At 41.2% G+C, this 27,176-nt stretch overlaps 1 protein-coding gene across 1 annotated transcript in view; it reads right to left on the bottom strand.

Moving 5' to 3' along the window:
- Window positions 1-27,176, bottom strand: part of eif2ak3 (eukaryotic translation initiation factor 2-alpha kinase 3) — a 101,164-nt gene that overhangs the window by 40,604 nt on the left and 33,384 nt on the right. The window contains exon 2 of the mRNA XM_061925144.2: window positions 13,196-13,325. Within this exon, the coding sequence (XP_061781128.1) occupies window positions 13,196-13,325 (130 nt within the window). The remainder of the gene's footprint in view (window positions 1-13,195; window positions 13,326-27,176) is intronic.

Consider the following 27,176-nt stretch of genomic DNA (forward strand, 5'->3'; position numbering starts at 1 on the left):
TCCTCAGCCTTCCCGGTAAGGTCTATTCAGGTGTACTGGAGAGGAGGCTACGCCGGATAGTCGAACCTCGGATTCAGGAGGAACAGTGTGGTTTTCGTCCTGGTCGTGGAACTGTGGACCAGCTCTATACTCTCGGCAGGGTCCTTGAGGGTGCATGGGAGTTTGCCCAACCAGTCTACATGTGCTTTGTGGACTTGGAGAAGGCATTCGACCGTGTCCCTCGGGAAGTCCTGTGGGGAGTGCTCAGAGAGTATGGGGTTTCGGACTGTCTGATTGTGGCGGTCCGCTCCCTGTATGATCAGTGTCAGAGCTTGGTTCGCATTGCCGGCAGTAAGTCGGACACGTTTCCGGTGAGGGTTGGACTCCGCCAAGGCTGCCCTTTGTCACCGATTCTGTTCATAACTTTTATGGACAGAATTTCTAGGCGCAGTCAAGGCGTTGAGGGGATCCGGTTTGGTGGCTGCAGGATTAGGTCTCTGCTTTTTGCAGATGATTTGGTCCTGATGGCTTCATCTGGCCAGGATGTTCAGCTCTCACTGGATCGGTTCGCAGCTGAGTGTGAAGCGACTGGGATGAGAATCAGCACCTCCAAGTCCGAGTCCATGGTTCTCGCCCGGAAAAGGGTGGAGTGCCATCTCCGGGTTGGGGAGGAGATCTTGCCCCAAGTGGAGGAGTTCAAGTACCTCGGAGTCTTGTTCACGAGTGAGGGAAGAGTGGATCGTGAGATCGACAGGCGGATCGGTGCGGCGTCTTCAGTAATGCGGACGCTGTATCGATCCGTTGTGGTGAAGAAGGAGCTGAGCCGGAAGGCAAAGCTCTCAATTTACCGGTCGATCTACGTTCCCATCCTCACCTATGGTCATGAGCTTTGGGTTATGACCGAAAGGACAAGATCACGGGTACAAGCGGCCGAAATGAGTTTCCTCCGCCGGGTGGCGGGGCTCTCCCTTAGAGATAGGGTGAGAAGCTCTGTCATCCGGGGGGAGCTCAAAGTAAAGCCGCTGCTCCTCCGCATCGAGAGGAGCCAGATGAGGTGGTTCGGGCATCTGGTCAGGATGCCACCCGAGCGCCTCCCTAAGGAGGTGTTTAGGGCATGTCCGACCGGTAGGAGGCCACGGGGAAGACCCAGGACACGTTGGGAAGACTATGTCTCCCGGCTGGCCTGGGAACGCCTCGGGATCCCCCGGGAGGAGCTGGACGAAGTGGCTGGGGAGAGGGAAGTCTGGGCTTCCCTGCTTAGGCTGCTGCCCCCGCGACCCGACGTCGGATAAGCGGAAGAAGATTGATGGATGGATGGATGCTTGTGCAGGGTACATTTTTGTAGCCTTTATTTTGTTAGCGCAGTCAGTTATTACCTATTCTGTGTTACATGTGTTTTATGTTGCACGATTGCACCGAAAAAAATTCCTAGTTTGTGAACCCATTCTCAAACAATGGCAATAAAAACTATTCTGATTCTGATTCTGAGACTGGATTTGGTGCACCGTGCTAATATTGTGAAGGGGGAGGTGTGTCAAGCAGTTCTCAGCTTGACGAGTAAAGAGGCAATTAATTTGAGGCTTTTAAGTTTTAGTTGCGACCACGGTTTGTACCATAATCCTACATGGATTTTTTTTTTTTTGAATTATTTATTTCAAACCTGCACAGTACAACACACACTTTTTTTTAAAAAACATTTTGGCAGGGACATTTATGCAAGGCTTGAAAAGGGGTTGGATGAAGCAAATGCTTATAATATCCCAACCCCTCTCACTCATTCCACATTTAACATAAACAATATAATACAAGAACAATACTATACAAACAAAAACAAGAAAAGCTCCTGTACACTAACAATACAATAGTACCACTGTTACTATAAAACAAGACAAGACGAGACATGGATGATGTCGTTCACAACAGGACAAGCAGATAAGATGTGTTGTGGGCATTTGCATTTGTCTTGTTAGCTTTAGCTTCGCAGTTTAGTCGCAGTTTCAAGTGACCATCTCGACATTATTTAGTTGAGTGTTTTTCTGAGATAAATGAGGGTTATCGGACACATTATTTTCTCAAACAATGACAACATTTACCATCCATCCATCCATTTTCTACCGCTTGTCCCTTTTGGGGACGCGGGGGGTGCTGGAGCCTATCTCAGCTGCATTCGGGCGAAAGGCGGGGTACACCCTGGACAAGTCGCCACCTTTATGTCAATTACCCTAATATTCTGCGTTTAACAGCGGATTCGGTTTTATTGGCCAACTATGCGACTCTGTCCGTGGTTACATGAATGCAGAAATCATATGCCTTACTACTTTTGTTGAGTTGAGTGATGATTGATTAGGCATACTAGCGTTATCCATCCATCCATTTTCTACCGCTTATTCCCTTCGGGGTCGCGTGGGGCGCTGGAGCCTATCTGAGCTACAATCGGGCAGAAGGCGGGGTACGCCCTGGACAAGTCGCCACCTCATCGCAGGGCCAACACAGATAGACAGACAACATTCACACTCACACACTTGGGCCAATTTAGTGTTGCCAATCAACCTATCCCCAGGTGCATGTCTTTGGAGGTGGGAGGAAGCCGTAGTACCCGGAGGGAACCCACGCAGTCACGGGGAGGACATGCAAACTCCACACCACGGTGACATCCCAAACTTCTTGTAGACTCATTCACTCCTCACTTGTTTTACCGTCACAAGCTCCGAAATGTGCAAGACCTATTCATTGTTTTTTTCATTGTTATATTTTCATAATCTTGAGAAGCCATAAACAAAATCGAAATTTGATTCATTGCTTGGCCCCAGAGGTGGGTAGTAACGCGCTACATTTACTCCGTTACATCTACTTGAGTAACTTTTGGGATAAATTGTACTTCTAAGAGTAGTTTTAATGCAACATACTTTTACTTTTACTTGAGTATATTTATAGAGAAGAAACGCTACTTTTACTCCGCTCCATTTATCTACATTCAGCTCGCTACTGATTTTTATCGATCTGTTAATGCACGCTTTGTTTGTTTTGGTTTGTCAGACAGACCTTCAAAGTAGGATCTATCGCATGCTTGCGTTTCACCAATCAAATGTAGTCACTGGTGACGTTTGACTCAGTTTCACCAATCAAATGCAGTCACTGGTGACGTTTGACTCAGTTTCACCAATCAAATGCAGTCACTGGTGGCGTTTGACTCCGTTTCACCAATCAAACAGAGCCAGGCGGTCACATGATTAACCGCAAATAAAGTTTCAGCGGTAAACAACAAGCTTAAGCTTACATGAACTCAACAACAAATTTGAGGAAGCACATTGCGGTAAGTAACGTTAGTAGATATTTTGGCTGTCACTGTAGGCTGATGTTAGCTTCCCTGCTATGAATCACTGTCAAATGGTCATCGTGTGGGGACATTTATTAACGCACTGCAGCCTCATGTTACCATGAATTGATTACGTGGACCCCCGACTTAAACAAGTTGAAAAACTTAATCGGGTGTTACCATTTAGTGGTCAATTATACGGAATATGTACTGAACTGTGCAATCTACTAATAAAAGTTTCAATCAATCAATCAATCAATCAAAAACTCATAGACAGACAAAGACACACTCACACGCATGCATAGAAACACCAATCAGAAGTGCACAGTGTGTTCTCAGGTGATTGATTGATTGAAACTTTTATTAGTAGATTGCACAGTTCAGTACATATTCCGTACAATTGACCACTAAATGCCAACACCTGAATAAGTTTTTCAACTTGTTTAAGTCGGGGTCCACATAAATCAATTCATGCAGCCCACACCTATCAGTTTATGGTTTGCGTAAAGGCGAACATGTTATTTTCCTTTGTAATCTCTGCCTACTTAGCCTATGGTGCTGTTAAGTTATTGTGGCTCAATTTGCCTTAATTTTTTTTATGTTAATGTATTATTAGTGAATATATATTATTGTTTCAGTTGCTTAAGAGATATTCCTGGCTCTGAATTTGCTCATTGCTATTTTTATGTTTTTGTGCATTATTTGTTGCCGTCATCATTAAACGAACAGGTTACTCATCAGTTACTCAGTACTTGAGCAGTTTTTTCACAACATACTTTTTACTTTTACTCAAGTAAATATTTGGGTGACTACTCCTTACTTTTACTTGAGTAATAAATCTCTAAAGTAACAGTACTCTTACTTGAGTACAATTTCTGGCTACTCTACCCACCTCTGCTTGGCTCTGATAGATATTGTATCTGCTGATGTATTTCTGTTGTAGAAAACAAAACAAACGTCAAAATGTAAAATATCGGCGCGGCTGATAATTGGTTGATCCCTAATTCTAAGAAGTCCTACGAAAACTAATTTATAATGACAAATTATTATACTAACTTGTTTTGTCACTTATACCTCAAGGCTTAGATACGGATGTTTACTTCTGATAGCCTAGCATAGATTGAACTCGATTGGATTGACCTCCCTGGCTAAGTGGCTTAAAGCAATAATGACTTGAAATGAGAAGGTTTCTAATTCAGACGTTCACGTTGCTGAGGTGGCAGAAATCATCCCTCTGGTGTGATATTATTCTCATGCTGGGATTAAACAGAATCGCTGTGAAATCCTCTTTCCAATCCTCACATGATCATTTTAGGACCGTAGCAGCCTGTCCAAGCGGGAAGGCATTTATGTTCTTATATATCTTGTTCTCGGAGAAGACGGGGGCGAGAACAGACACGTTAAAATGAACAATGCCGGAACATATTTTTGTCAGTTATATGCAGTATATACTTGGAATGTTTTTGTGGGGTAGTGCAAGTGTTCTGCACGTGTCAGCCAGCAACTACATGAAAACAACACCCTGATATCTTTATATTCAAGGTCACATTTACATTAGACGACACATGAAAATATGATGGTGCTCCGAGGGTCCTGTAGGGGGATTGACACGTCACAATCTCCGAGGAGCACAGAGAGAAAATAAAAGGTCCCTTGACTTCCAAGTTGGAGTTTCACATCTCGAGCAACACAGGAGTCTCAAGCAGCGGCTTCTGATGGTTGGAAGGCTTTCATTCTAAATTTAACACCGCTGACTTTACAGGAGAAGCTCGTGAGACCTGCTCAAAGCTCAACACAAGTGCAGAGTGGGATTTATTGTAATACTTAATCGCAATTTATTAATTGTGATTATATTTTTTTTAATCGAGGTCAGAAACAAAGAGAAAAATGGTTTGGTTGAATTCTGATCAAAAGGATCAGCAAAAAGATGTGTTGGTTTACAGTCTTGGTTTTAGTACGATTAAACACACAGTGACTTTGTTTCAGTGCCTTTTTATTGACCAACCCTAAATAACCCATGGAGGATGGAGTAGGCGGAATTAGTGTTGCTAACTTAACAACTTACCGTATTTTCCGCACTATTAGCCGCACCTAAAAACCACAAATTTACTCAAAAGCTGACAGTGCGGCTTTTAACCCGGTGCGCTTTATATATGGATAAATATTAAGATTCATTTTCATAAAGTTTCGGTCTCGCAACTTCGGTAAACAGCCGCCATCTTTTTTCCCGGTAGAACAGGAAGCGCTTCTTCTTCTACGCAAGCAACCGCCAAGGTAAGCACCCGCCCCCATAGAACAGGAAGCGCTTCTTCTTCTACTGTAAGCAACCACCCGCCCGCGTAGAAGAAGAAAAAGCGCGCGGATATCACCGTACGTTTCATTTCCTTTGTGTGTTTACATCTGTAAAGACCACAAAATGGCTCCTACAAAGCGACAAGGATCCGGTTCATGAAAAGACGCAATCTCTCCATCCGCACACGGATTACTACCGTATTTCACAGCAACTGATATTCCTGTGAAACGCACTGTGGAACGGGAGCACGTACGGTGAATATTCGCACCACAGGGAATGAGAAGTCATCCTTCACTGTGGTTCTAGCTTGCCATGCTAATGAAACTTCCACCCATGGTGATATTCAAAAGGAAGACCTTGCCAAAAGAGACCTTTCCAGCCGGCGTCATCATAAAAGCTAACTCGAAGGGATGGATGAAGAAAAGATGAGCGAGTGGTTAAGGTAAGTTTAAGTTTACGCGAAGAGGCCGGGTGGCTTTTTTCACGCAGCTCTGTCCATGTTGATATACGTATGTTTGTGATTGCACATTTGCGTAGATTTTGGGAGTGAACAGAGTTGTTAGAACGCTGGTTTTTAATATATTATTAAAGTTTGACTGACCTATCTGACTGTTTTTTTTGACATTCCTTTAGCGCAGTTAGATGCGGCTTACAACACCGGGCGGCTTATAGGTGGACAAAGTTTTGAAATATGCCGTTCATTGAAGGCGCGGCTTTTAACCCAGGGCGCCTTATGGTGCGGAAAATACGGTAGTCATGACATTCAGCGAGTTATCTGACCCCTCCGACTGATCTAGATTAACGACGAACATGAAAGCACAACAGAAAACGACAAGAAAGAAGCAACAATCATTTGTAATTATAATATGGCTGTCAAAGTTAAGGCATGTGATTCATCACAAAGAACGATCACTTTAATCATGTATGAATGCGGATTCATCGCATCATTTGTATTGAACGCACATGCACCTTTACAGATGGTAACCTGAAAGGTGGCAAGGTGGCAAATTTCACTTCCAAATACTCCCCGATGGGACTTTAGGTCAAATTGGTACCAAGCTTTGAGCAAATAAAGGACGTGCATTTGAGTCAAACATTTTTAAAATGTTCCTGCGTGACATTGACAATAAAACTCTAAAAAAGGTATTTTTTATAGTTAATCTAAATGATTCAATCAAGTTACTGTGATTATGCAGAATTAATCAAAAGTATAGAAGTTTGATTCATCTAAATTGAATCATTTCTAAACATATTTGTGTTGCTATTTTACAGTTTTTTCCATCACGTTATGCAAACGCATCATGGATATTAATGCAAATTAAAACAATTATGCCATTGCATCATCACGCCTCAGCCACCACAGATAGATTGCTGTCCTGCAAGTACGTTCCATGTCATCCCGCAGTTTGACTGTCAAAATTAAAATAAATATGTTAACTGGGGCTGCAACTAATGACTATTTTGATAGTCAACTAGTCATCGACATGCTCATCGACTAGTTGGATTATAAAGTGTACACATATTTAACTTCTAAAGTTATTTTAGGCATGTGCTTACAAACAACAAAGGTGACTAATTCATTCATAAATATTGATTTGTACTGTAATTGTGCTGCTCATTCAGCTGTATGAAAATTTAAATGACTAATAAAATGTATATTAAAAAAAATAAAAATAAATAACCTTGTTTATGGATAAAAAAAAAAGAAGTTAAAATAGCAGCAATTAAAAAAAAAACACCAAATCTAATTTCTTCAAAAAGAGAAGACGCATTTTGTGATGTGGTTAAAAAGTGGCAGACTGATATATTGACTATTGATTAATTCCTGGTAGTTTTAGTACTAATGGACTCAATGCATAAATATGTATCATTGATTAATTCTCAACAAGTTATCTATTTGATATATTGTATGTTTAATCTTAGGTGTTTGGTATTGTGCCTTTTTTTTTTTTTTTTTTTTTTTTTTTTTTTTTTTTAAATTGCATTGCAAATTGACGCTGCTTTAAAACATACTTGAATTGATGTCGTGTGGCTAAATTGATAGTTAAAGCTAATTTCCACACAACTTTCACTAACACGTGTTAGCTAGCAAGGTACAAGCCAACACTCTTAGAGAGTTGAGACCGAATCCTCCCTTCAGACGTCCGCTTCCGCTTTAGATGCTGGTGTGTCACAGATGTACGGCCATAAAAAAACAAGGTATTAAAGTTTTGAGCAAAAAACAGGAGGAAACGTTTTCACAAGCGATGTTTTTGTGAGTGGCGGCACGGGCCACTTCCACCCGTAAAAACATTAGTCAGGACATCACGACTATTGTCGACAAATATGATTGTCAACGACAATACTCAGTGGCCTAGTGGTTAGAGTGTCCGCCCTGAGATCGGTAGGTTGTGAGTTCAAACCCCGGCCGAGTCATACCAAAGACTATAAAAATGGGACCCATTACCTCCCTGCTTGGCACTCAGCATCAAGGGTTGGAATTGGGGGTTAAATCACCAAAATGATTCCCGGGCGCGGCCACCGCTGCTGCCCACTGCTCCCCTCACCTCCCAGGGGGTGATCAAGGGTGATGGGTCAAATGCAGAGAATAATCTCGCCACACCTAGTGTGTGTGTGACAATCATTGGTACTTTAACTTTAACTTTAAATTTGATTGTCGAATAATGGTTGCACTCCTAATGCTAAAGCACAATAATTCTCCACTTGTATTATTTCCGACTTAAAGCTATAATAACGCTTTAACTTGCCTCGCCCTAAAAATAACCAATCCAGCTCATACCAGATTCTAGCTCTCTTTGGTTGGGGCGCCAGGCACAGTGGTGGGGTGGAGCTTGACAAGATGCAAAGGGTTAGTGTGGAAAGAAACGAACGACATTTCCTCCATCATTGTCCTTTTTTTCATACTATGTTGAGTACACACACGCACACAAGGGTTGTACGGTATACCGGTACTAGTATAGTATCGCGGTACTAATGAATCAAAAACGGTACTATACTTTGAAAAGTACCGGTTCCCCTCAGGAAGAGGTGCTTTAAGACATGGCTAGCTAGCTAGCGGCTAACATCCGTCCGCAGTCGGCAGTGTTTAACTACTTCTAAACACTAACCCTGGCCTCCATGGCGACAAATAAAGTAAGTTTCTTACAAGTCTCATTAAAGGCCTACTGAAACCCACTACTACCGACCACGCAGTCTGATAGTTTATATATCAATGATGAAATCTTAACATTGCAACACATGCCAATACGGCCGGGTTAGCTTACTAAAGTGCAATTTTAAATTTTGCGCGAAATATCCTGCTGAAAACGTCTCGGTTTGATGACGCCTGCGCGTGACGTCACGGATTGTAGAGGACATTTTGGGACAGCATGGTGGCCAGCTATTAAGTTGTCTGTTTTCATCGCAAAATTCCACAGTATTCTGGACATCTGTGTTGGTGAATCTTTTGCAATTTGTTCAATGAACAATGGAGACAGCAAAGAAGAAAGCTGTAGGTGGGAAGCGGTGTATTGCGGCAGGTGTTGTGCCGGATAACGCACCCCCGCCGTAGAATGCACCCCCTGACTGTTGTGCCGGATAACACAGCCGGTGTTTCATTGTTTACACTCCCGGAAGATGACAGTCAAGCTTTACCATTGGCCTGTGGAGAACTGGGACAACAGAGACTCTTACCAGGAGGACTTTGAGTTGGATGCGCAGACGCGGTACCGTGAGTACGCGTGCAGCTCCGGCTACCAAACATTTGATCGCTTGCCCGTACTTGCGTGCCGCTATGTGCATGTCACGTACGTAACTTTGGGGACTTTGAGGAAAAAGATGTGCTGTATGAACTTTGGGGAGGTGAACAGTACTTTGGGCTGTGGGATTGAGTGTGTTGTGCAGGTGTTTGAGTTGTATTGGCGGGTTATATGGATTAATTTGTGGCATATTAAATATAAGCCTGGTTGTGTTGTGGCTAATGGAGTATATATATGCCTTGTGTTTATTTACTGTTTTAGTCATTCCCAGCTGAATATCAGGTCCCACCCGCCTCTCACAGCATCTTCCCTATCTGAATCGCTCCCACTGCCCTCTAGTCCTTCACTCTCACTTTCCTCATCCACAAATCTTTCATCCTCACTCAAATTAATGGGGAAATCGTCGCTTTCTCGGTCCGAATCGCTCTCGCTGCTGGTGGCCATGATTGTAAACAATGTGCAGATGTGAGGAGCTCCACAACCTGTGACGTCACGCGCATATCGTCTGCTACTTCCGGTACAGGCAAGTCTTTTTTATCAGCGACCAAAAGTTGCAAACTTTATCGTCGATGTTCTCTACTAAATCCTTTCAGCAAAAATATGGCAATATCGCAAAATGATCAAGTATGACACATAGAATGGACCTGCTATCCCCGTTTAAATAAGAAAATCGCATTTCAGTAGGCCTTTAACAATGGAGGAAGAAAAATAGCTAAACATGCTTCACTACACACCGTAGTTCACCGGCGTCACCGCTAATGACTCCGTTCCTGAATGTAAACAAATGCCATGGGTGGATCTACACCTTACATTCACTGTAATAATATCAAGTACATGAGCGTATTTAGTCGATACTATTGGAATTGGGGGTTAAATCACCAAAAATTATTCCCGGGTGCGGCCACCGCTGCTGCTCACTGCTCCCCTCACCTCCAGGGGGTGAGGGTGATGGGTCAAATGCAGAGGATAATCTCACCACACATAGTGTGTGAGTGACAATTATTTGTACTTTACTATGATTACATCGATATTTTTTATCATCACAAAATATTTTCTTCTTTTTTTTAAATGTATAATATGTTTACAAAGTCAGTAAATACGTCCCTGGACACATGAGGACTTTGAAAATTATCAATGTATGATCCTGTAACTACTTTGTATCGGATCGATACCTAAATTTGTGGTATCATCCAAAACTAATGTAAAGTATCAAACAACAGAAGAATAAGTGATTATTACATTTTAACAGAAGAGTAGATTGAACAAGTTAAAACAGAAAGTAAGCAGATATTAACAAGAAATGAACAAGTAGAGTAATATTTCATTTTCTACCACTTGTCCTTAATAATGTTGACAAAATAATGTTTCTGCATATTTCAGCAGACTAATTAGGAGTCTTTGTTTGTTTACTTACTACTAAAAGACTAGTTGTTTAGTATGTTCACTATGTTATTCAAGGACAAAATTGTTCTTCCATTGCTATAAGAAACATATGTTTAAAGTACCGTAAGATTTTTTGCTAAAAAAAAAAAGCCAATGGACATTTTTTTTAAGGTCCCCTTTATTTAGAAAAGTATCGAAATACATTTTGGTACCAGGACCAAAATATTGGTATTGGGACAACCCTAACACATATACACACACACATACATACATATGTATTCCTCCATAAAATAAACAGCTCTAATAATGATTTATATTACTTCAAAGAAAACTGTTTATTTTTAACAAAATTCTACCAAAACTTTATTAACCTACTCAGTGGCCTAGTGGTTAGAGTGTCCGCCCTGAGATCGGTAGGTTGTGAGTTCAAACCCCGGCCGAGTCATACCAAAGACTATAAAAATGGGACCCATTACCTCCCTGCTTGGCACTCAGCATCAAGGGTTGGAATTGGGGGTTAAATCACCAAAAATGATTCCCGGGCGCGGCAACCGCTGCTGCCCACTGCTCCCCTCACCTCCCAGGGGGTGATCAAGGGTGATGGGTCAAATGCAGAGAATAATCTCGCCACACCTAGAGTGTGTGTGTGACAATCATTGGTACTTTAACTTTAACTTTAAATGTTTGGGTAGAATTTTGAACAAGAAAATTATCCAACACTTATCTTTTTTTAAAGTAAATCTGTACAGCAGATATGATCATCAACAATAGAATTTGTGTCTGGACGGGACAGATAAAAAAAATCATGTTTGTTTTGAATCGATGAAGAATAGTTACAAATAAGAATTTCGATTTATTTTAAGTTTGACTTTTTTTTCACAGCCCTAACATCTAGGATATCTGCCCTATGGTGTCCTGTGGACTGGACAATTTCATGCAAAGATGTCTCCAGAGAAAGACCGACATTAAACGGATCTCTGCCACCATCCAGACCCTCGTTAATGCGACGGGCCGGCTCCCCTGAGGAGGAATCCTCACATTGAGCGAGTCCACATCAAAAAAGATGTGTGTTATGTATGAAGTGTCGGGCAGCTGAGGGAACTCTTGTTCATTTATTGTGGGATTGCGAATACAGCTGAGATAGGCTCCAGCACCCCCCGCGACCCCGAAAAGGACAAGCGGTAGAAAATGCATGGATGGATGGATGTCTGAGAATATGAAAACAACAAAAGAAAATCACATCCCTAAATATAAACATCCCAATGACACTGCAAACTTGTATTCTTGGTGATCTGCATCCATTTAGTAACGTGTCATCGAAGAGTAAAAATGCATTTCTTTCAATATGCGTCATAACAAAAACGGTAATGTTAAAAAATGAATAGATGTTGATAGTCCGACTCATACTGACTGGTATACACACATAATAAATACTGACTGGTATACACAAGCTATGAAGATGATATCAGTAGAAAAAAATGCATTTAGTTTAGATAATAAAGAGTCATACATTGGAATATGGGATCCATTATTTAATTTTTTAATTTATTTTTTATTTGTCCTGTCCAGCTTCTCAGGCAAATCATATAGTTGATGTAGATGCCCATATCGGCTGTTCAGATTCGGATCCATTATTTAAATTTGTTTTAACTATTAAATGAACCTGAAATATGACTTCTTTGATATTTGTGGTCAATATTGGACACAATGCGTTAAGCTTATGAGATGCGATGCAAGTGTTAGCCACTGTGACACTATTGTTCGTTTTTTTAATGTTTTTATTTTGTTTTTTATATAATGTCTGTGATGATCATGTCAATGAGGGATTTCTAATAATATATTGATACTGTTGTTGATATTATTCATTTTTGTTTGACTACTTTTGGATTGTTTTGTGTCATCTTTGTGTGTCCTCTCAATTGCTATTCTGAATGTTGTTTGGTTTTGGAATTGTATTATTATTGTATATTATTTTGTTGGACTGATTAATAAAAAAATAAAAAATAATAAAAAAGGCGTGTGTGTGTGAAAGTGCTTGCTGCGGTCCCGCTTAGTGCGCCACTTGGCTTTTCAGCGTGTCGATGTGGGCGATTTAAGCTGCCGTGTGCGTGTTCATCCCGCGGTCTTGCAGCGTCTGTATGTATAAACCTCGGCAGCGAACAAAAGAGACTAATCCTTCAGGCGAAACGGCGACTCTTAGCGTTGGGCGCGGGAACACGCGGTTTGGTGCACATTGTGGGCGGGTGTACATGTCAACAATTGGCTGAGACTTCTCCCTGTTCAAAGTGCAGCGAGTTCATCGCTGGAGCCATGGGACTCCCGGGTCCTTTGAGGGAACGATGAAGGCATAGATGCACCCTTGACCTCCAAATGGAGATCTTTTTATCTTCCAACACTGAATCAATAAACCCGATACCCTGTTAAATCTACATGCGTACGACATGTTCACTTCTATAGAAGAATATGCGCTAGATGGTGTTGGCGTACCTCAGGTTTGCTGAGGCTGGAGGACACGAGGCACCCTGAGCCGACGTCCAGGTCCCACTGCTTCTGACCTTGATTGTGAGGATCCAGAGCAGCTATGCGGCCGTCCAGGGTGCTGATGATCACAAGAGACCTGCGGGATGAAGGCAGGCCATTAGAACCCACTATTTGTGTTATTGTAGTTTCCAGTGGTGTACAACTGTATCCTGTTTGATACTCTTTAGCTGCAAGAGATGAGCAAAAAAATAACGCAAACAGGAAACATTTACCGTATTTTCCGCACTATTAGCCGCACCTAAAAACCACAAATTTACTCAAAAGCTGACAGTGCGGCTTATAACCCGGTGCGCTTTATATATGGATTAATATTAAGATTCATTTTCATAAAGTTTAGGTCTCGCAACTACGGTAAACAGCCGCCATCTTTTTTCCCCGTAGAAGAGGAAGCGCTTCTTCTTCTACGGTAAGCAACCGCCAAGGTAAGCACCCGCCCCCATAGAAGAGGAAGCGCTTCTTCTTCTACTGTAAGCAACCACCCGCCCCCGTAGAAGAAGAAGCGCGCGGATATTACGTTTCAATTCATTTGTGTGTTTACATCTGTAAAGACCACAAAATGGCTCCTATTAAGAGACACGCGTACAACGCAGAATTCAAACTCAAGGCAATAAGTCACGCAGTAGAACACGGAAATAGAGCAGCAGCAAGAGAATTGAACATAAATGGTGCGTAGGTAGAGGAAGCAACAAGATGACCTGCGCCACTAAGACAGGGAGACAGTGCCGGACGACATACGCCAACATCTGCCAGTGGATTGTAAATGCCTGGGCGGATATATCGGTCTCAACTGTGGTCCGAACTTTCCGGAAGGCAGGATTCACGGAACTGCTGGACAACAATAGCAACATTGACTCTGATGACTTCGACGAGATGGAGCCGGCCATTTTGGATCCCGTATTCGCCCAACTTTTTAATTCGGACACCGAAGGAGAAGAATTCGAGGGATTTATGAATGAAGAATAACTTCAGAAAGTGAGCGTTATGTTTATTTTGTGTGTTGTGACATTGCTATTGCTCTGCACTATTTTGAATTTTACTATGTTTGTGATTGCACATTTGCACATTACCGTACATTTTGGGAGTGAACAGAGTTGTTAGAACGCTGGTTTTTAATATATTATTAAAGTTTGACTGACCTATCTGACTGTTTTTTTGACATTCCCTTTAGCGCAGTTAGATGCGGCTTATAACACGGGGCGGCTTATAGGTGGACAAAGTTTTGAAATATGCCGTTCATTGAAGGCGCGGCTTATAACCCAGGGCGGCTTATGGTGCGGAAAATACGGTAATTTCAAACATAAATTCCGGACGATAAGCCACTACCGTATTTTTCGGATTATAAATCGCAATTTTTTTTCATAGTTTTGCCGTGCGACATATACCGTATTTTCCGCACCATTAGCCGCACCTAAAAACCACAAATTTACTCAAAAGCTGACAGTGCGGCTTTTAAGCCGGTGCGCTTTATATATGGCTAAATATTAAGATTCATTTTCATAAAGTTTCGGTCTCGCAACTTCGGTAAACAGCCGCCATCTTTTTTCCCGGTAGAACAGGAAGCGCTTCTTCTTCTACGCAAGCAACCGCCAAGGTAAGCACCCGCCCCCATAGAACAGGAAGCGCTTCTTCTTCTACTGTAAGCAACCACCCGCCCCCGGAAGAAGAAGAAGCGCGCGGATTTTCGTTTCATTTCCTTTGTGTGTTTACATCTGTAAAGACCAGACCACAAAATGGCTCCTACTAAGCGACACGCGTATAACGCAGAATTTAAACTTAAGGCAATAAGTCATGCCGAAGAACACGGAAATAGAGCAGCAGCAAGAGAATATAACATAAATGAATCAATGGTGCGTAGGTGGAGGAAGCAAGAAGATGACCTGCGCCAGGTAAAGAAGACAAAACAGAGTTTCCGAGGGAACAAAGCAAGATGGCAACTGTTGGAGGACAAACTCGAACAGTGGGTTGTTGAGCAGAGAGCAGCAAGCAGAAGTGTCAGCACCATCACTATTCGAATGAAGGCAACAACGCTAGCAAGCGAACTTCACCTGGATGATTTTAAAGGTGGTGCTTCTTGGTGTTTCCGGTTCATGAAAAGACGCTTATAGACTACGGTGTCGTCACGGACTACAAAGGCGGACTCGCACAATTTTTCAGGATTTATAGAGATCCCAAATACAGATCAGCAGGTACCAGAAGGTAAGAAAAGTTGTGTTTGCATAATATTGCGAAACAAAGTGCCAGATAATATGTCTTACCTTATACACACACTTTTCAATTCGGACACCGAAGACAAAGAATTCGAAGGATTTACAAATGAAGAATAACTTCAGAAAGTGAGCGCTATGTTTATTTTGTGTGTTGTGACATTAACGTTCGAGCAACATTATGTTGCTATTGCTCTGCACTATTTTGAATTTTACTATGTTTGTGATTGCACATTTGCGTACATTTTGGGACAGAGTTGTTAGAACGCTGGTTTTTAATATATTATTAAAGTTTGACTGACCTATCTGACTGTTTTTTTGACATTCCCTTTAGCGCAGCGTAGGCGCGGCTTATAGTCCGGGGCGGCTTATAGGTGGACAGAGTTTTGAAATATGCCATTCATTGAAGGTGCGGCTAATAACCCGGGGCGGCTTATAGTGCGGAAAATACGGTACTCCGCAACGACTTATGTGTGGAATTATTAACACATTACTGTAAAATATCAAATAATATTATTTATCTCATTCGCGTAAGAGACGAAGTAAATGGCAGCAATCGTCACACACACGTCAACCAATAAGAATTTGGCGGGGGAGGGTCATGGCAGAAGTGCATTGTGGGTCATATTATTTATCTCATTCGCGTAAGAGACGAAGCAAATGGCAGCAATCGTCACACACTTGTCAGCAATCGTCACTCACACGTCAACCAATAAAAATTTGGCGGGAGCGGGTCATGGCAGAAGTGCATTGTGGGTCATGGTATGCTAACTGCTATATGCTATACCAGGGGTAGGGAACCTATGGCTCGCGAGCCAGATGTGGCTCTTTTGATGACTGCATCTGGCTCCGAGATAAATCTTAGCTTACATTGCTTAACACGATAAGTAATGAATAATTCACATTGGAAATCCATCCATCCATCCATTTTCTACCGCTTATTCCCTTTGGGGTCGCGGGGGGTGCTGGAGTGTTAAAAATAACGTTCAAAATATAAAACATTCTCATGAATTTTAATCCATCCATCCATTTCCTTCCGCACCTGTTCAAAGTTGCGGATGGCTCAGCCAATCCCAATGTTGGTCTTAATTAAAAATGCACGCATTTAGTTGTATTCAGTGTTAAAAAATATTATATGGCTCGCATGGAAATACATTTTAATATATTTGGCTTTCCTGGCTCTCTCGGCCAAAAAGGTTCCCGACCCCTGTGCTATACGCTACTGCCGTAGCTATTAAAATTGATCACATCAACATTGGCGGTAACTTATAAAAACTGAGAAGGGCTGAACTAAAATGGCACCGGAAAGGAAATCATATACTGCAGATTACAAGCTGGACGTAGTGAAATATGCGGCAGAGAACGGCGATCGAGCAGCAGAAAGAAAGGACATACCAGAGGCAACACTGGGGAGGCAGATTTCATGGGATTTAGCGATTAGGAGTGACAGATTGTTAGTTATTTGAATGACTCTTACCATAATATGTTACGTTAACATACCAGGCACGTTCTCAGTTGGTTATTTGTGCGTCATATGGAGTACACTTATTCAGCCTGTTGTTCACTATTCTTTATTTATTTTAAATTGCCTTTCAAATGTCTATTCTTGGTGTTGGATTTTATCAAATAAATTTCCCCCAAAAATGCGACTTATACTCCAGTGTGAGGTATACTGTATGTTTTTTTCCTTCTTTATTGTGCATTTTCGGCCGGTGCGACGTATACTACGGAGCGACTTATAGTTCGAAAAATACGGTACTTTTTTCCTACACTTTGAAACCTGTGGCTTATAAAACGGTGCGGCTAATTTATGGATTTTGTTTTCCACTTACGGCCGTAATACAAAATGTTTTCCAAAAAAAAAAAAGCAAATACACCGGGAAGGTGTTTTATGGTTTATGCTATGGTGTCATCTTTTGGATGAATTCGTTCACTGCAGGTGCTGCAGTTTCCTTCCATTTACTGCTTTCAACCGGAAGTAAAAGTGCCGTTCAGTCTTCGAGCCGTCCACAGCCTTTCTACCTGCAAGGATTCATCATTCGTAACTCCAAGCAACCAGTGTCTGTGTTAGTATTGTATTGTTTCAGTTTCACAAGTTCCTCAGTAAATACACCAAAACGTCACCGTGGAGTTATTGAGTGTGTTTAGCTGATTGGAGAGCTAGCTTCGGCAACGACGATGCTACGATGACTTCTGTTTTGTTTAATCAGCCGTTTTACTGCCGTGTTACGGACACCGTTTACAAACAATTAAGGTATGTAAATAAACATTTACAGAATCTTTCTGTGTAAATAACTAATTTCACAACGTATATATATCTGCGGCTTATATAGTCCGGGGCGGCTAATGTATGGAAAAATATTTATTTTCCCTAAAATTTAGTGGGTGTGGCTTATATACTGGAGGCGTTCCATAGTATGAAAAATATGGTACTTTTAAATACTCTTTGCTTTGTGTCATAAGAAATAAACGCCGTGATGTAACATTTTTATACCTTAGTTATTGACTTACGAGGGTTTGTTTTATTTTGTGCAGCAAAAACAAAAAACATTCATGTTTCCTGGTCTCTGTTTAAGTCTGCGCTGATTTTAAAGACAATGAACTTCAGTGTACACCTGATATATCACTGTTTTGACGTACATAGGCATTTTTTTGCCACTAAGACAGCTGTGGCTGCTTTTCGGGCCTGGGATTGGACAAAATGTGTTTTGACAACTGATGAATGTGCTTCAGTGTGGACAGAGATTGTTTGGAAACTACACTTAAGTGGTTGAAAATAGGCACAGGTACCAAATTCGGTCCTTTATAGGTATTGACTGAATCCTGTCGGTAGTACAGACTACCGATACAGGTAAACTCAACGATACATTTGTGGCACATAATGTCACATCCAGTTGCAGACTCAGCACCAGCTCAGGAACTTGGCGAGCATACAGGCGTATTCATAGCGGACTGCCTTTAGGTAATGTTGCATATGCCAACAAAACAAACATGCCTGATAGAAAGCGATCAAACATAAGGTTCCACTTTTCAGAAAGCACTAGCTTGATGCTAACTTACATTGGCTATACCATATACAGTACATGCTACTGATGAGCATTATAAAACACACCTCCAAATTTGGTAATCAAAACTACAACTATGATGCATGTTTCAAACAGCTATAAGTACAATACTTACAGTATAAACACATTGTAGGGCTCAAAACTGGACATTCAACTCAATGGCAAATAATATTTCCCCACGACGGCAACAAATCTACAACAAACTAAAATGAATGCAAACTTGCAAATGAGACGGAGAAGTGTATGAAAACTAAATACTGTATAACAAGTGTACAGGAGAGTTATTGGCAGCTCAGTGTAGTATTTTCCATTCATTCATATACTTGTGGCAGCCCAGTAACACATTTGTTACTGGATACTTTCCAACACACTTCTGCCTTGGAGACGTATCTGTAAGTAGTAGTATGCAACTGTAATAATTTGATTATTATTCATTAGACTGCAATATTGTTCAATGTGCTATTTTGTGCATATTAGGACATTTATCTGTGAACTGACTTGTTGAGCTTTGTACAAGTCAACGCGGTGCAGGACTGCTTGTTGGAAATTTTAGATACAAACCGATTTAATCCCATACTAGTTTGTTTTCGGATCGGGACACCCATTAGCACTGTTTCAGCTAATATTTTGACTAAATCAAAGCTAGTAGAGGTGCAACAGTACATCATCACGGTTCAGTACGTCCCTCGGTTTGGTTAAATTATTTGGTACAGTAAGGTAACAAAATGCAAATGAGACTAGTGAAGGTATTTGAAAAGTGTAAAAAAGTTTTTTTTTGTTTTTTTTTTATTTAACCAGGGAAAACAATCCCATTGAGATTAAAAAACTCTTTCAAGAGAGTCCTGGCCAAGAGGCAGCAGAGTTTCACATAAAATGACATTCACATTACACATTAAAAAGACAGTATGGACATCAAGTTAAGTTAAGTTAAAGTTAGAGTACCAATGATTGTCACACACACTAGGTGTGGTTAAATTTGTCCTTTGCATTTGACCCATCCCCTTGTTCACCCCCTGGGAGGTGAGGGGAGCAGTGGGCAGCAGCGGGCAGCAACGGTGGCCACTTCCGGAAATCATTTTTGGTGATTTAACCCCCAATTCCAACCCTTGATGCTTAGTGCCAAGCAGGGAGGTAATGGCTCCCATTTTTATAGTCTTTGGTATGACTCGGCCGGGGTTTGAACTCACAACTAGGGCTGGGCGATATATCGAATATACCCGATATATCGCGGGTTTGTCTTGTGCGATGTAGAAAATGACTATATCGTGAGTATTCGAGTATACGTTCTCACACAGTTGCTTTTAGCTGTGGGCATTACACTGCAGGCTTTTGTCCCACTCTCTCTCTTTTCTCTCCTTCTCACAGAGACAAACAAGTGCACCTTGTTACATACATCACATACGCTCTCGCGGAGCAGAGAGGTAGCAGAGAGGAATGTACCATAGGAAAAGTTAGCTGTGGCAGCTAACTTCTGTGGCAGGTGCAAGTGGAGCGGTGTGAGTGGTAATACGAGAGAGAGAGAAGGTGCAAATCTGGTAACAAATGGAGGATTTAATTCCCAATAAAAACAGAAGGGGGTCCATCGTCTGGCGGTGGTTTGGCTTCAAGCAGGAAGATGTTGAACAGACAACCGTAATATGTCAAGTATGCGGCAAAAGCGTTGCTACAAAAACTAACTACTAATTTGTACCATCATTTGAAAAGTCACCCGCTAGAGAATGAAGAGTGCTTTAAACTCTGCATGTCAACATCTCGGCCGGTGCCACACCAACAAAATGCCGAAGCAACCAGCACTGACCCAATTGAGCCTGGCGTCTTCCATTACCACATCAACACCGTATGAAAACAATAGTCAAAAACAGAAGGAGCTAACGTCCACAGTAACCTACCACATAGCGAAGGACATACACTATTTGATTTCCTATTATGCAGCTCATTTTTATTTGACACTTATTGAAATATCTTGTGACATCATGCACAAAAGTGCACTTCATTTGTTTTAAACTATTGGAGTGGTGTTCTGTACAAAAAGTGCACTTTAATTTAGTGTTGTTTTGATATGTCATCTTAGTGACATCATGCACAAAAGTGCACTAATTGCTTGTTTTAAAATGTCTCTGACAATCTTGCACTTTCTGTTTTGGAAATTACATGAATGTTTGTGCCTCTGCCTAATAACTGTTTAATAAATACAGTTTTGGTAAATTGACTTAGTTGCGATTTCCCTCTGCATGAAAGTTTAAAATTAGTGCATTAATTAATGCAGTGTGAAAAATAATCTTTTAATGTAGACACATAGAATCATCATACTGCTGTGATTATATGCATCAAGTGTTAATTCAAGGCTAAGGCAAAATATCGAGATATATATTGTGTATCGTGACATGGCCTAAAAATATCGAGATATTAATAAAAGGCCATATCGCCCAGCCCTACTCACAACCTACCGATCTCAGGGCGGACACTCTAACCACTAGGCCACTGAATAGGTAAAACAGTTACAGATAACTGAGGCTCTTTCAAATAAATAAATGATAAATGGGTTATACTTGTGTAGCGCTTTTCTACCTTCAAGGTACTCAAAGCGCTTTGACAGTATTTCCACATTCACACACACATTCACACACTGATGGCGGGAGCTGCCATGCAAGGCGCTAACCAGCAGCCATCAGGAGCAAGGGGTGAAGTGTCTTGCCCAAGGACACAACGGACGTGACTAGGATGGTAGAAGGTGGGGATTGAACCCCAGTAACCAGCAACCCTCCAATTGCTGGCACGGCCACTCTACCAACTTCGCCACGCCGTCACGTCTCAGTTTACATTTGAAAGCATTTAAGGATACAAATTCAGTCTCTTTGTAAGATGTTCCAAGCACAAGGAGCTGCATAGAGGACAGAAAGCAATAGCTTTTGGATCTCAGTGCATAAGAGTTCGTACTTCTCTGTGAAATAATGTACAAATATAATCGCGGCAATAGTCCCAGAAGTACAAAATACAGGAATAACATGCACTCTCAAAAAAAACTTAAAACAAAAATAAAGAGGTGCAAAAAGTGTACCTAAAGAAAAAGCAAGGCCAAACTGTGCAGGCGCTACCAAACACAGACCGGTTTCGACAATGTCTTCGTCAGTGTGCAATTTTCAATAGGAAGTGATACGCTTAAATAGTCACAGCTGTGGTCAATCAATTGACATAACAATAAATCAAGAACAACTTCAAAAATGAAAGTGCACAAATAGACAAAATGGAAAATTGTACAAAATAAATTAAAGACTCAGTACAGTATCATTTGAAAATAAATAAAGCAATACAAAAATGTGTGGGCAACCACTATAATATAAGGAGACATAGCTCATCAACACAGTGAAAAGAATAAAGCACTAGAATAGCTATAGCTCCCTCTCTATATAATATAATACTAATTAAGTACCAAAATGAAGCAACAACCTGAAGCCCTACATCAAAACATCTATATAAAATACATGATATGCATATAGACAACTTCATGGAAAACCATTATAAAAAACATCCCAAAAGCAACTCCTCGTTCATACCTTTAGGGTACTCCGTTTGCATTGTGTGTATCCAAAATGCTTCACGTTGCAGCAAAACTTTTTCTCTATCTCCCCCTCTCCTCAAAGGTTTCACTTCTTCCAAACCCTGAGACCTCAATGAACATATATCGTGTCCAGCACTATTAAAGTGTCTTGCTACAGACGATTTTATATCACAATTCTTAATGCTACTTTTATGTTCTGAAATGTGAATTTTGAGCTCTCTCTTAGTCCCAGAAGAGCCTTATAAATAAAAGTGTACCACTGACACTGTCTCCTAGTGGACAGAGAAGGCCATCCCACCCCAGAGTACAAGTCACAGTGGTGTGTCATGGCTCCAGAGTTTGGGATGAACCTCAAAGAAGCATGGTCAACACAGTCCATCTGAAAAAAGGAATGACAGTGTTTCCCACAGGACAGGCATCTATTTGTGGTGGTGTGGTCGGGGGGCGGGGGTGACGGCGGCAGCGGCGATGACCAAGAAGAACGCAGAGTTGGAATATAAATACAACACTTTATGTACATATTTAGCTCATTAAAATTACCGACAGGAAGGCGAGAAACACTTTATTTCAACAGACTCTGGCGCCGTACCTGTCGTCAAAACTCCAAAGACCGACTGCACAGTTGCGCTAACAAAATAAGAGTCTCAGAAAGCTGGCGTGCACAAGCTAGCAAGCTACGGAGTTTGCCGACAATGTATTTCTTGTAAAGTGTATACAAAGGAGTACAGAAGCTGGACAAATAAGATGCCAAAAACCAACCACTTTCATGTGGTATTGGACAGAAAGGAGGACTTTTTTTCTCCTCCATTCGAAAATGCGGACGTTATCAGCACCACTGTCTGATTCCATTCAATGCAAGTCATCAGAATCAGGTAATACACCAACTTATATTCTTGTCTTCATGAAAGAAAGGAATCTATATGTGTTAAACATGCTTGTATTATCTTTAAACACCTTTAACTTGTTAACAATATTAACTATATGTGTTAAACATGCTTGTATTATCTTTAAACACCTTTAACTTGTTAACAATATTAACTATATGTGTTAAACATGCTTGTATTGTCATTAAACACCTTTAACTTGTTAACAATATTAACTATATGTATTAAACATACTTGTATTATCATTAAACACCTTTAATTTATTAACAATATGTGTTAAACATGCTTGTATTGTCATTAAACACCTTTAACTTGTTAACAATATTAACTATATGTATTAAACATACTTGTATTATCATTAAACACCTTTAATTTATTAACAATATTAACTATATGTATTAAACATGCTTGCATTATCATTAAACACCTTTAACTTGTTAACAAAAACATATATTTCATAAATAAGTAAATATAAATTATATATATGAATGAGGTAGATCCCCACGACTTGATCAATTGAAAAGTAGCTCGCCTGCAGAAAAAGTGTGAGCACCCCTGAGTTACACCCATCTGAACAGGTCAGCCACCTGTTTAAAGCCCGATCACAGTTGAAATCTTGAAATGAAGGGCCTTTAATGGCCAAAACATTAACCTGGACAACATTTTAACAGCTGGTTGGCTCAGATTTTATTCTTTTCATTGCATTCACATGCTGCAGTGGACAGTGGACAATTTAGCTTAATTATTAATGCAGTATCTGAAGCACCGTCTCCACGTGTGTTTATTGACAACAGGGTTATAACCTGGACACGTTAGCTCGTCGGTATTGTAACACGTGACGTGACAACAGCGGCGGTGTTAATGAAGCACCGTCAGTGAAACGCTCGGTGAAATCGCGGATTAACGTTAAATATATGACGAGCCGCGAGCGATGCAGCTATAACTTACAACCTATATTACCCTCGTATTTTGATCCGGTCGGTCCGTTCTTTTACTCCGCAGTCTTCTTCTTCTTCTTCTTCCTCTGGCCCACCATGTGAATTAAGTGTTATTGGCGGAGTTACAATGCATAATAGGCTACCGCCACCTACTGCACCGGAGTTGTAACTACAAGGTACATTCACAGACAGAGTCCCATTGCTTTTATGAGCGGTCGAGCGAGTCAAAAGCCGAAAAATCCATTTGTGGCGGACGTAATTCTTTCGTGGCGGGCCGCCACAAATAAATGAATGTGTGGGAAACACTGAATGAGTAGCATTCATTTAAAAAAAGATGCCTCCGTCCCTAACCGATGGCTGCACTCCTTGAACATACTGGTCTTGACATTTGGCAACTCTCATCTTGTTGGTAGGCAGGACTTTGCAGCCCCTCAGGGACGAGGAGATCACAGATGGCGGCAGTGTGAGTTGAGTGCACACATTGCAACTTTCCACAGGCCATTACTGACATGAAAAAAACAGGCTCATTTACATTTAAACTCTCAAATAAATGCTTAACACCAAGACGACGCCAAGTGTTTTCGTCTGGTAACTGCATGCGGAAACGGAATGAATGGAGGCGTCAGCCCCACCCTTTTTGCCGCACTGCTTCTTGTCAATCAAGCATGGAGCTGCGTGGACGGCCTATTGATTGGAACGAGGCTGGCAGCGATGCTTTCAGCTCTATTCAACACCTCCCACTGAGGAGGGTCAATTGCAGTTGTTGTAGGTCACAAATGTTTAAGCATATGTTAACAATAGTAGCTTAAAGAACAAATTCATGTATTTATGCTCATAATAACTTAAGAAGTTAAACTAGTAAAAAATTGCCGGTATGCCCGAATAAGCTGTCAATCGGGGATGTCTCAAGCGCACACCAGAAACCTTTGACAACTAAACGATTTAAAAAAGGGTTGCAATATTTTGGTCTACAATCCCGAACTAATTTTTTTTGGCTTTGTCTAAACCTAACCTTAATAAGACATTTTCATAAAGCTTAACTTAAAAATACGTACCGTATTTTTCGGATTATAAATCGCAGTTTTTTTATACTCTGGAGCTACTTATGTGTGAAATTATTAACACATTACCGTAAAATATCAAATAATATTATTTATCTCATTCACGTAAGAGACTAGACGTACCGCATTGTCTACCTTTGGAGTTGGCAGAGTTGTTTAGAAGCGACACCGAGGAAGAAGATTTCATCGGATTTAACGATTAGGAGTGACAGATTGTTTAGTAAACGTATAGCATGTTCTATATGTTACAGTTATTTGAATGACTCTTACCATAATATGTTACGTTAACATACCAGGCACGTTCTCAGTTCGTTATTTATGCGTCATATAACGTACACTTATTCAGCCTGTTGTTCACTATTCTTTATTTATTTTAAATTGCCTTTCAAATGTCTATTCTTGGTGATAGATTTTATCAAATAAATTCCCCCCAAAATGCGACATATACTCTAGTGCGACTTACCGTATTTTCCGCACTATAAGGCGCACCTAAAAACCACAAATTTTCTCAAAAGCTAACAGTGCGCCTTATAACCCGGTGCGCTTTATTACGATTAATTTTCATAAAGTTTCGATCTCGCAACTTCGGTAAACAGCCGCCATCTTTTTTCCCGGTAGAACAGGAAGCGCTTCTTCTTCTACGCAAGCAACCGCCAAGGAAAGCACCCGCCCCCATAGAACAGGAAGCGCTTCACCCGCCCCCGGAAGAAGAAGAAAAAACGCGCGGATATCACCGTACGTTTCATTTCCTGTTTACATCTGTAAAGACCACAAAATGGCTCCTACTACGCGACAAGGATCCGGATCATAAAAAGACGCAATCTCTCCATCCGCACACGGATTACTACCGTATTTCACAGCAACTGATATTCCTGTGAACTGCACTGTGGAACGGGAGCACGTACGGTGAATATTCGCACCACAGGGAATGAGGAGTCATCCTTCACTGTGGTTCTAGCTTGCCATGCTAACTTCCACCCATCCAAAAGAGACCTTTCCAGCCGGCGTCATCATAAAAGCTAACTCGAAGGGATGGATGGATGAAGAAAAGATGAGCGAGTGGTTAAGGGAAGTTTACGCGAAGAGGCCGGGTGGCTTTTTTCACACAGCTCCGAAGGCGAACACACCTTCACTAAGACGGGCAGATAGCGCCGGTCGACATACGCCAACATCTGCCAGTGGATCGTAAATGCCTGGGCAGATAGTTTCGGTCACAACTGTGGTCCGAGCTTTACGGAAGGCAGGATTCACAGAACTGCTGCACAACAACAGCGACACTGAATCCGATGACTTCGACGAGGCGGAGCCGGCCATTTTTGGATCCCACGCTTGCGCAACTTTTCAATTCGGACACCGAAGACGAAGAATTCGAAGGATTTACGAATGAAGAATAACTTCAGAAGGTGAGCGCTATGTTTATTTTGTGTGTTGTGACATTAACGTTCGAGCAACATTATGTTGCTATTTATTGCTCTACACCATTTTGAATTTTACTATGTTTGTGATTGCACATTTGCGTACATTTTGGGACAGAGTTGTTAGAACGCTGGTTTTCAATATATTATTAAAGTTTGACTGAACTATCTGACTGTTTTTTTGACATTCACTTTAGCGCAGCGTTTTTTTTGACATTCACTTTAGCGCAGCGTAGGCGCGGCTTATAGTCCGGGGCGGCTTATTGGTGGACAAAATTATGAAATATGTAATTCATAGAAGGTGCGGCTAATAATCCGGTGCGCCTTATAGTGCGGAAAATACGGTAAATGTTTTTTTTTTCCATCTTTATTATGCATTTTCGGCCGGTGCGACTTATACTCCGGAGCGACTTATACTCCGAAAAATACGGTATGTTTAAAAATTTATTAAATGTGTGAAATTGAATGAAATGTGGCTTGTGTGTCACTAAACAAAAGCTCACCTAAGTAAATAATGCATGGTGTCATTATTTAAACGTACAAACTCATTTTGATTTACTACCTACCTACCACATTGAAACATGTGGCAGTACATATTAAAAGGCCATGGTGGGCCACATTGAACATTGCATGATGTGACAGACAACATTACATGATGTGATAGACCACATTGAATGACATGGCGAGTAAAATTACATGATGCGACGGACAACAATAAATGATGTGAACGACCATATTGAATGACATAGCGGGCAACATTACATGATGTGATAGACCACATTGAATTATGTGATAGACCAC

This window comes from Nerophis lumbriciformis, linkage group LG29, assembly GCF_033978685.3.
Source record: "Nerophis lumbriciformis linkage group LG29, RoL_Nlum_v2.1, whole genome shotgun sequence".
NCBI lineage: Eukaryota > Metazoa > Chordata > Actinopteri > Syngnathiformes > Syngnathidae > Nerophis > Nerophis lumbriciformis.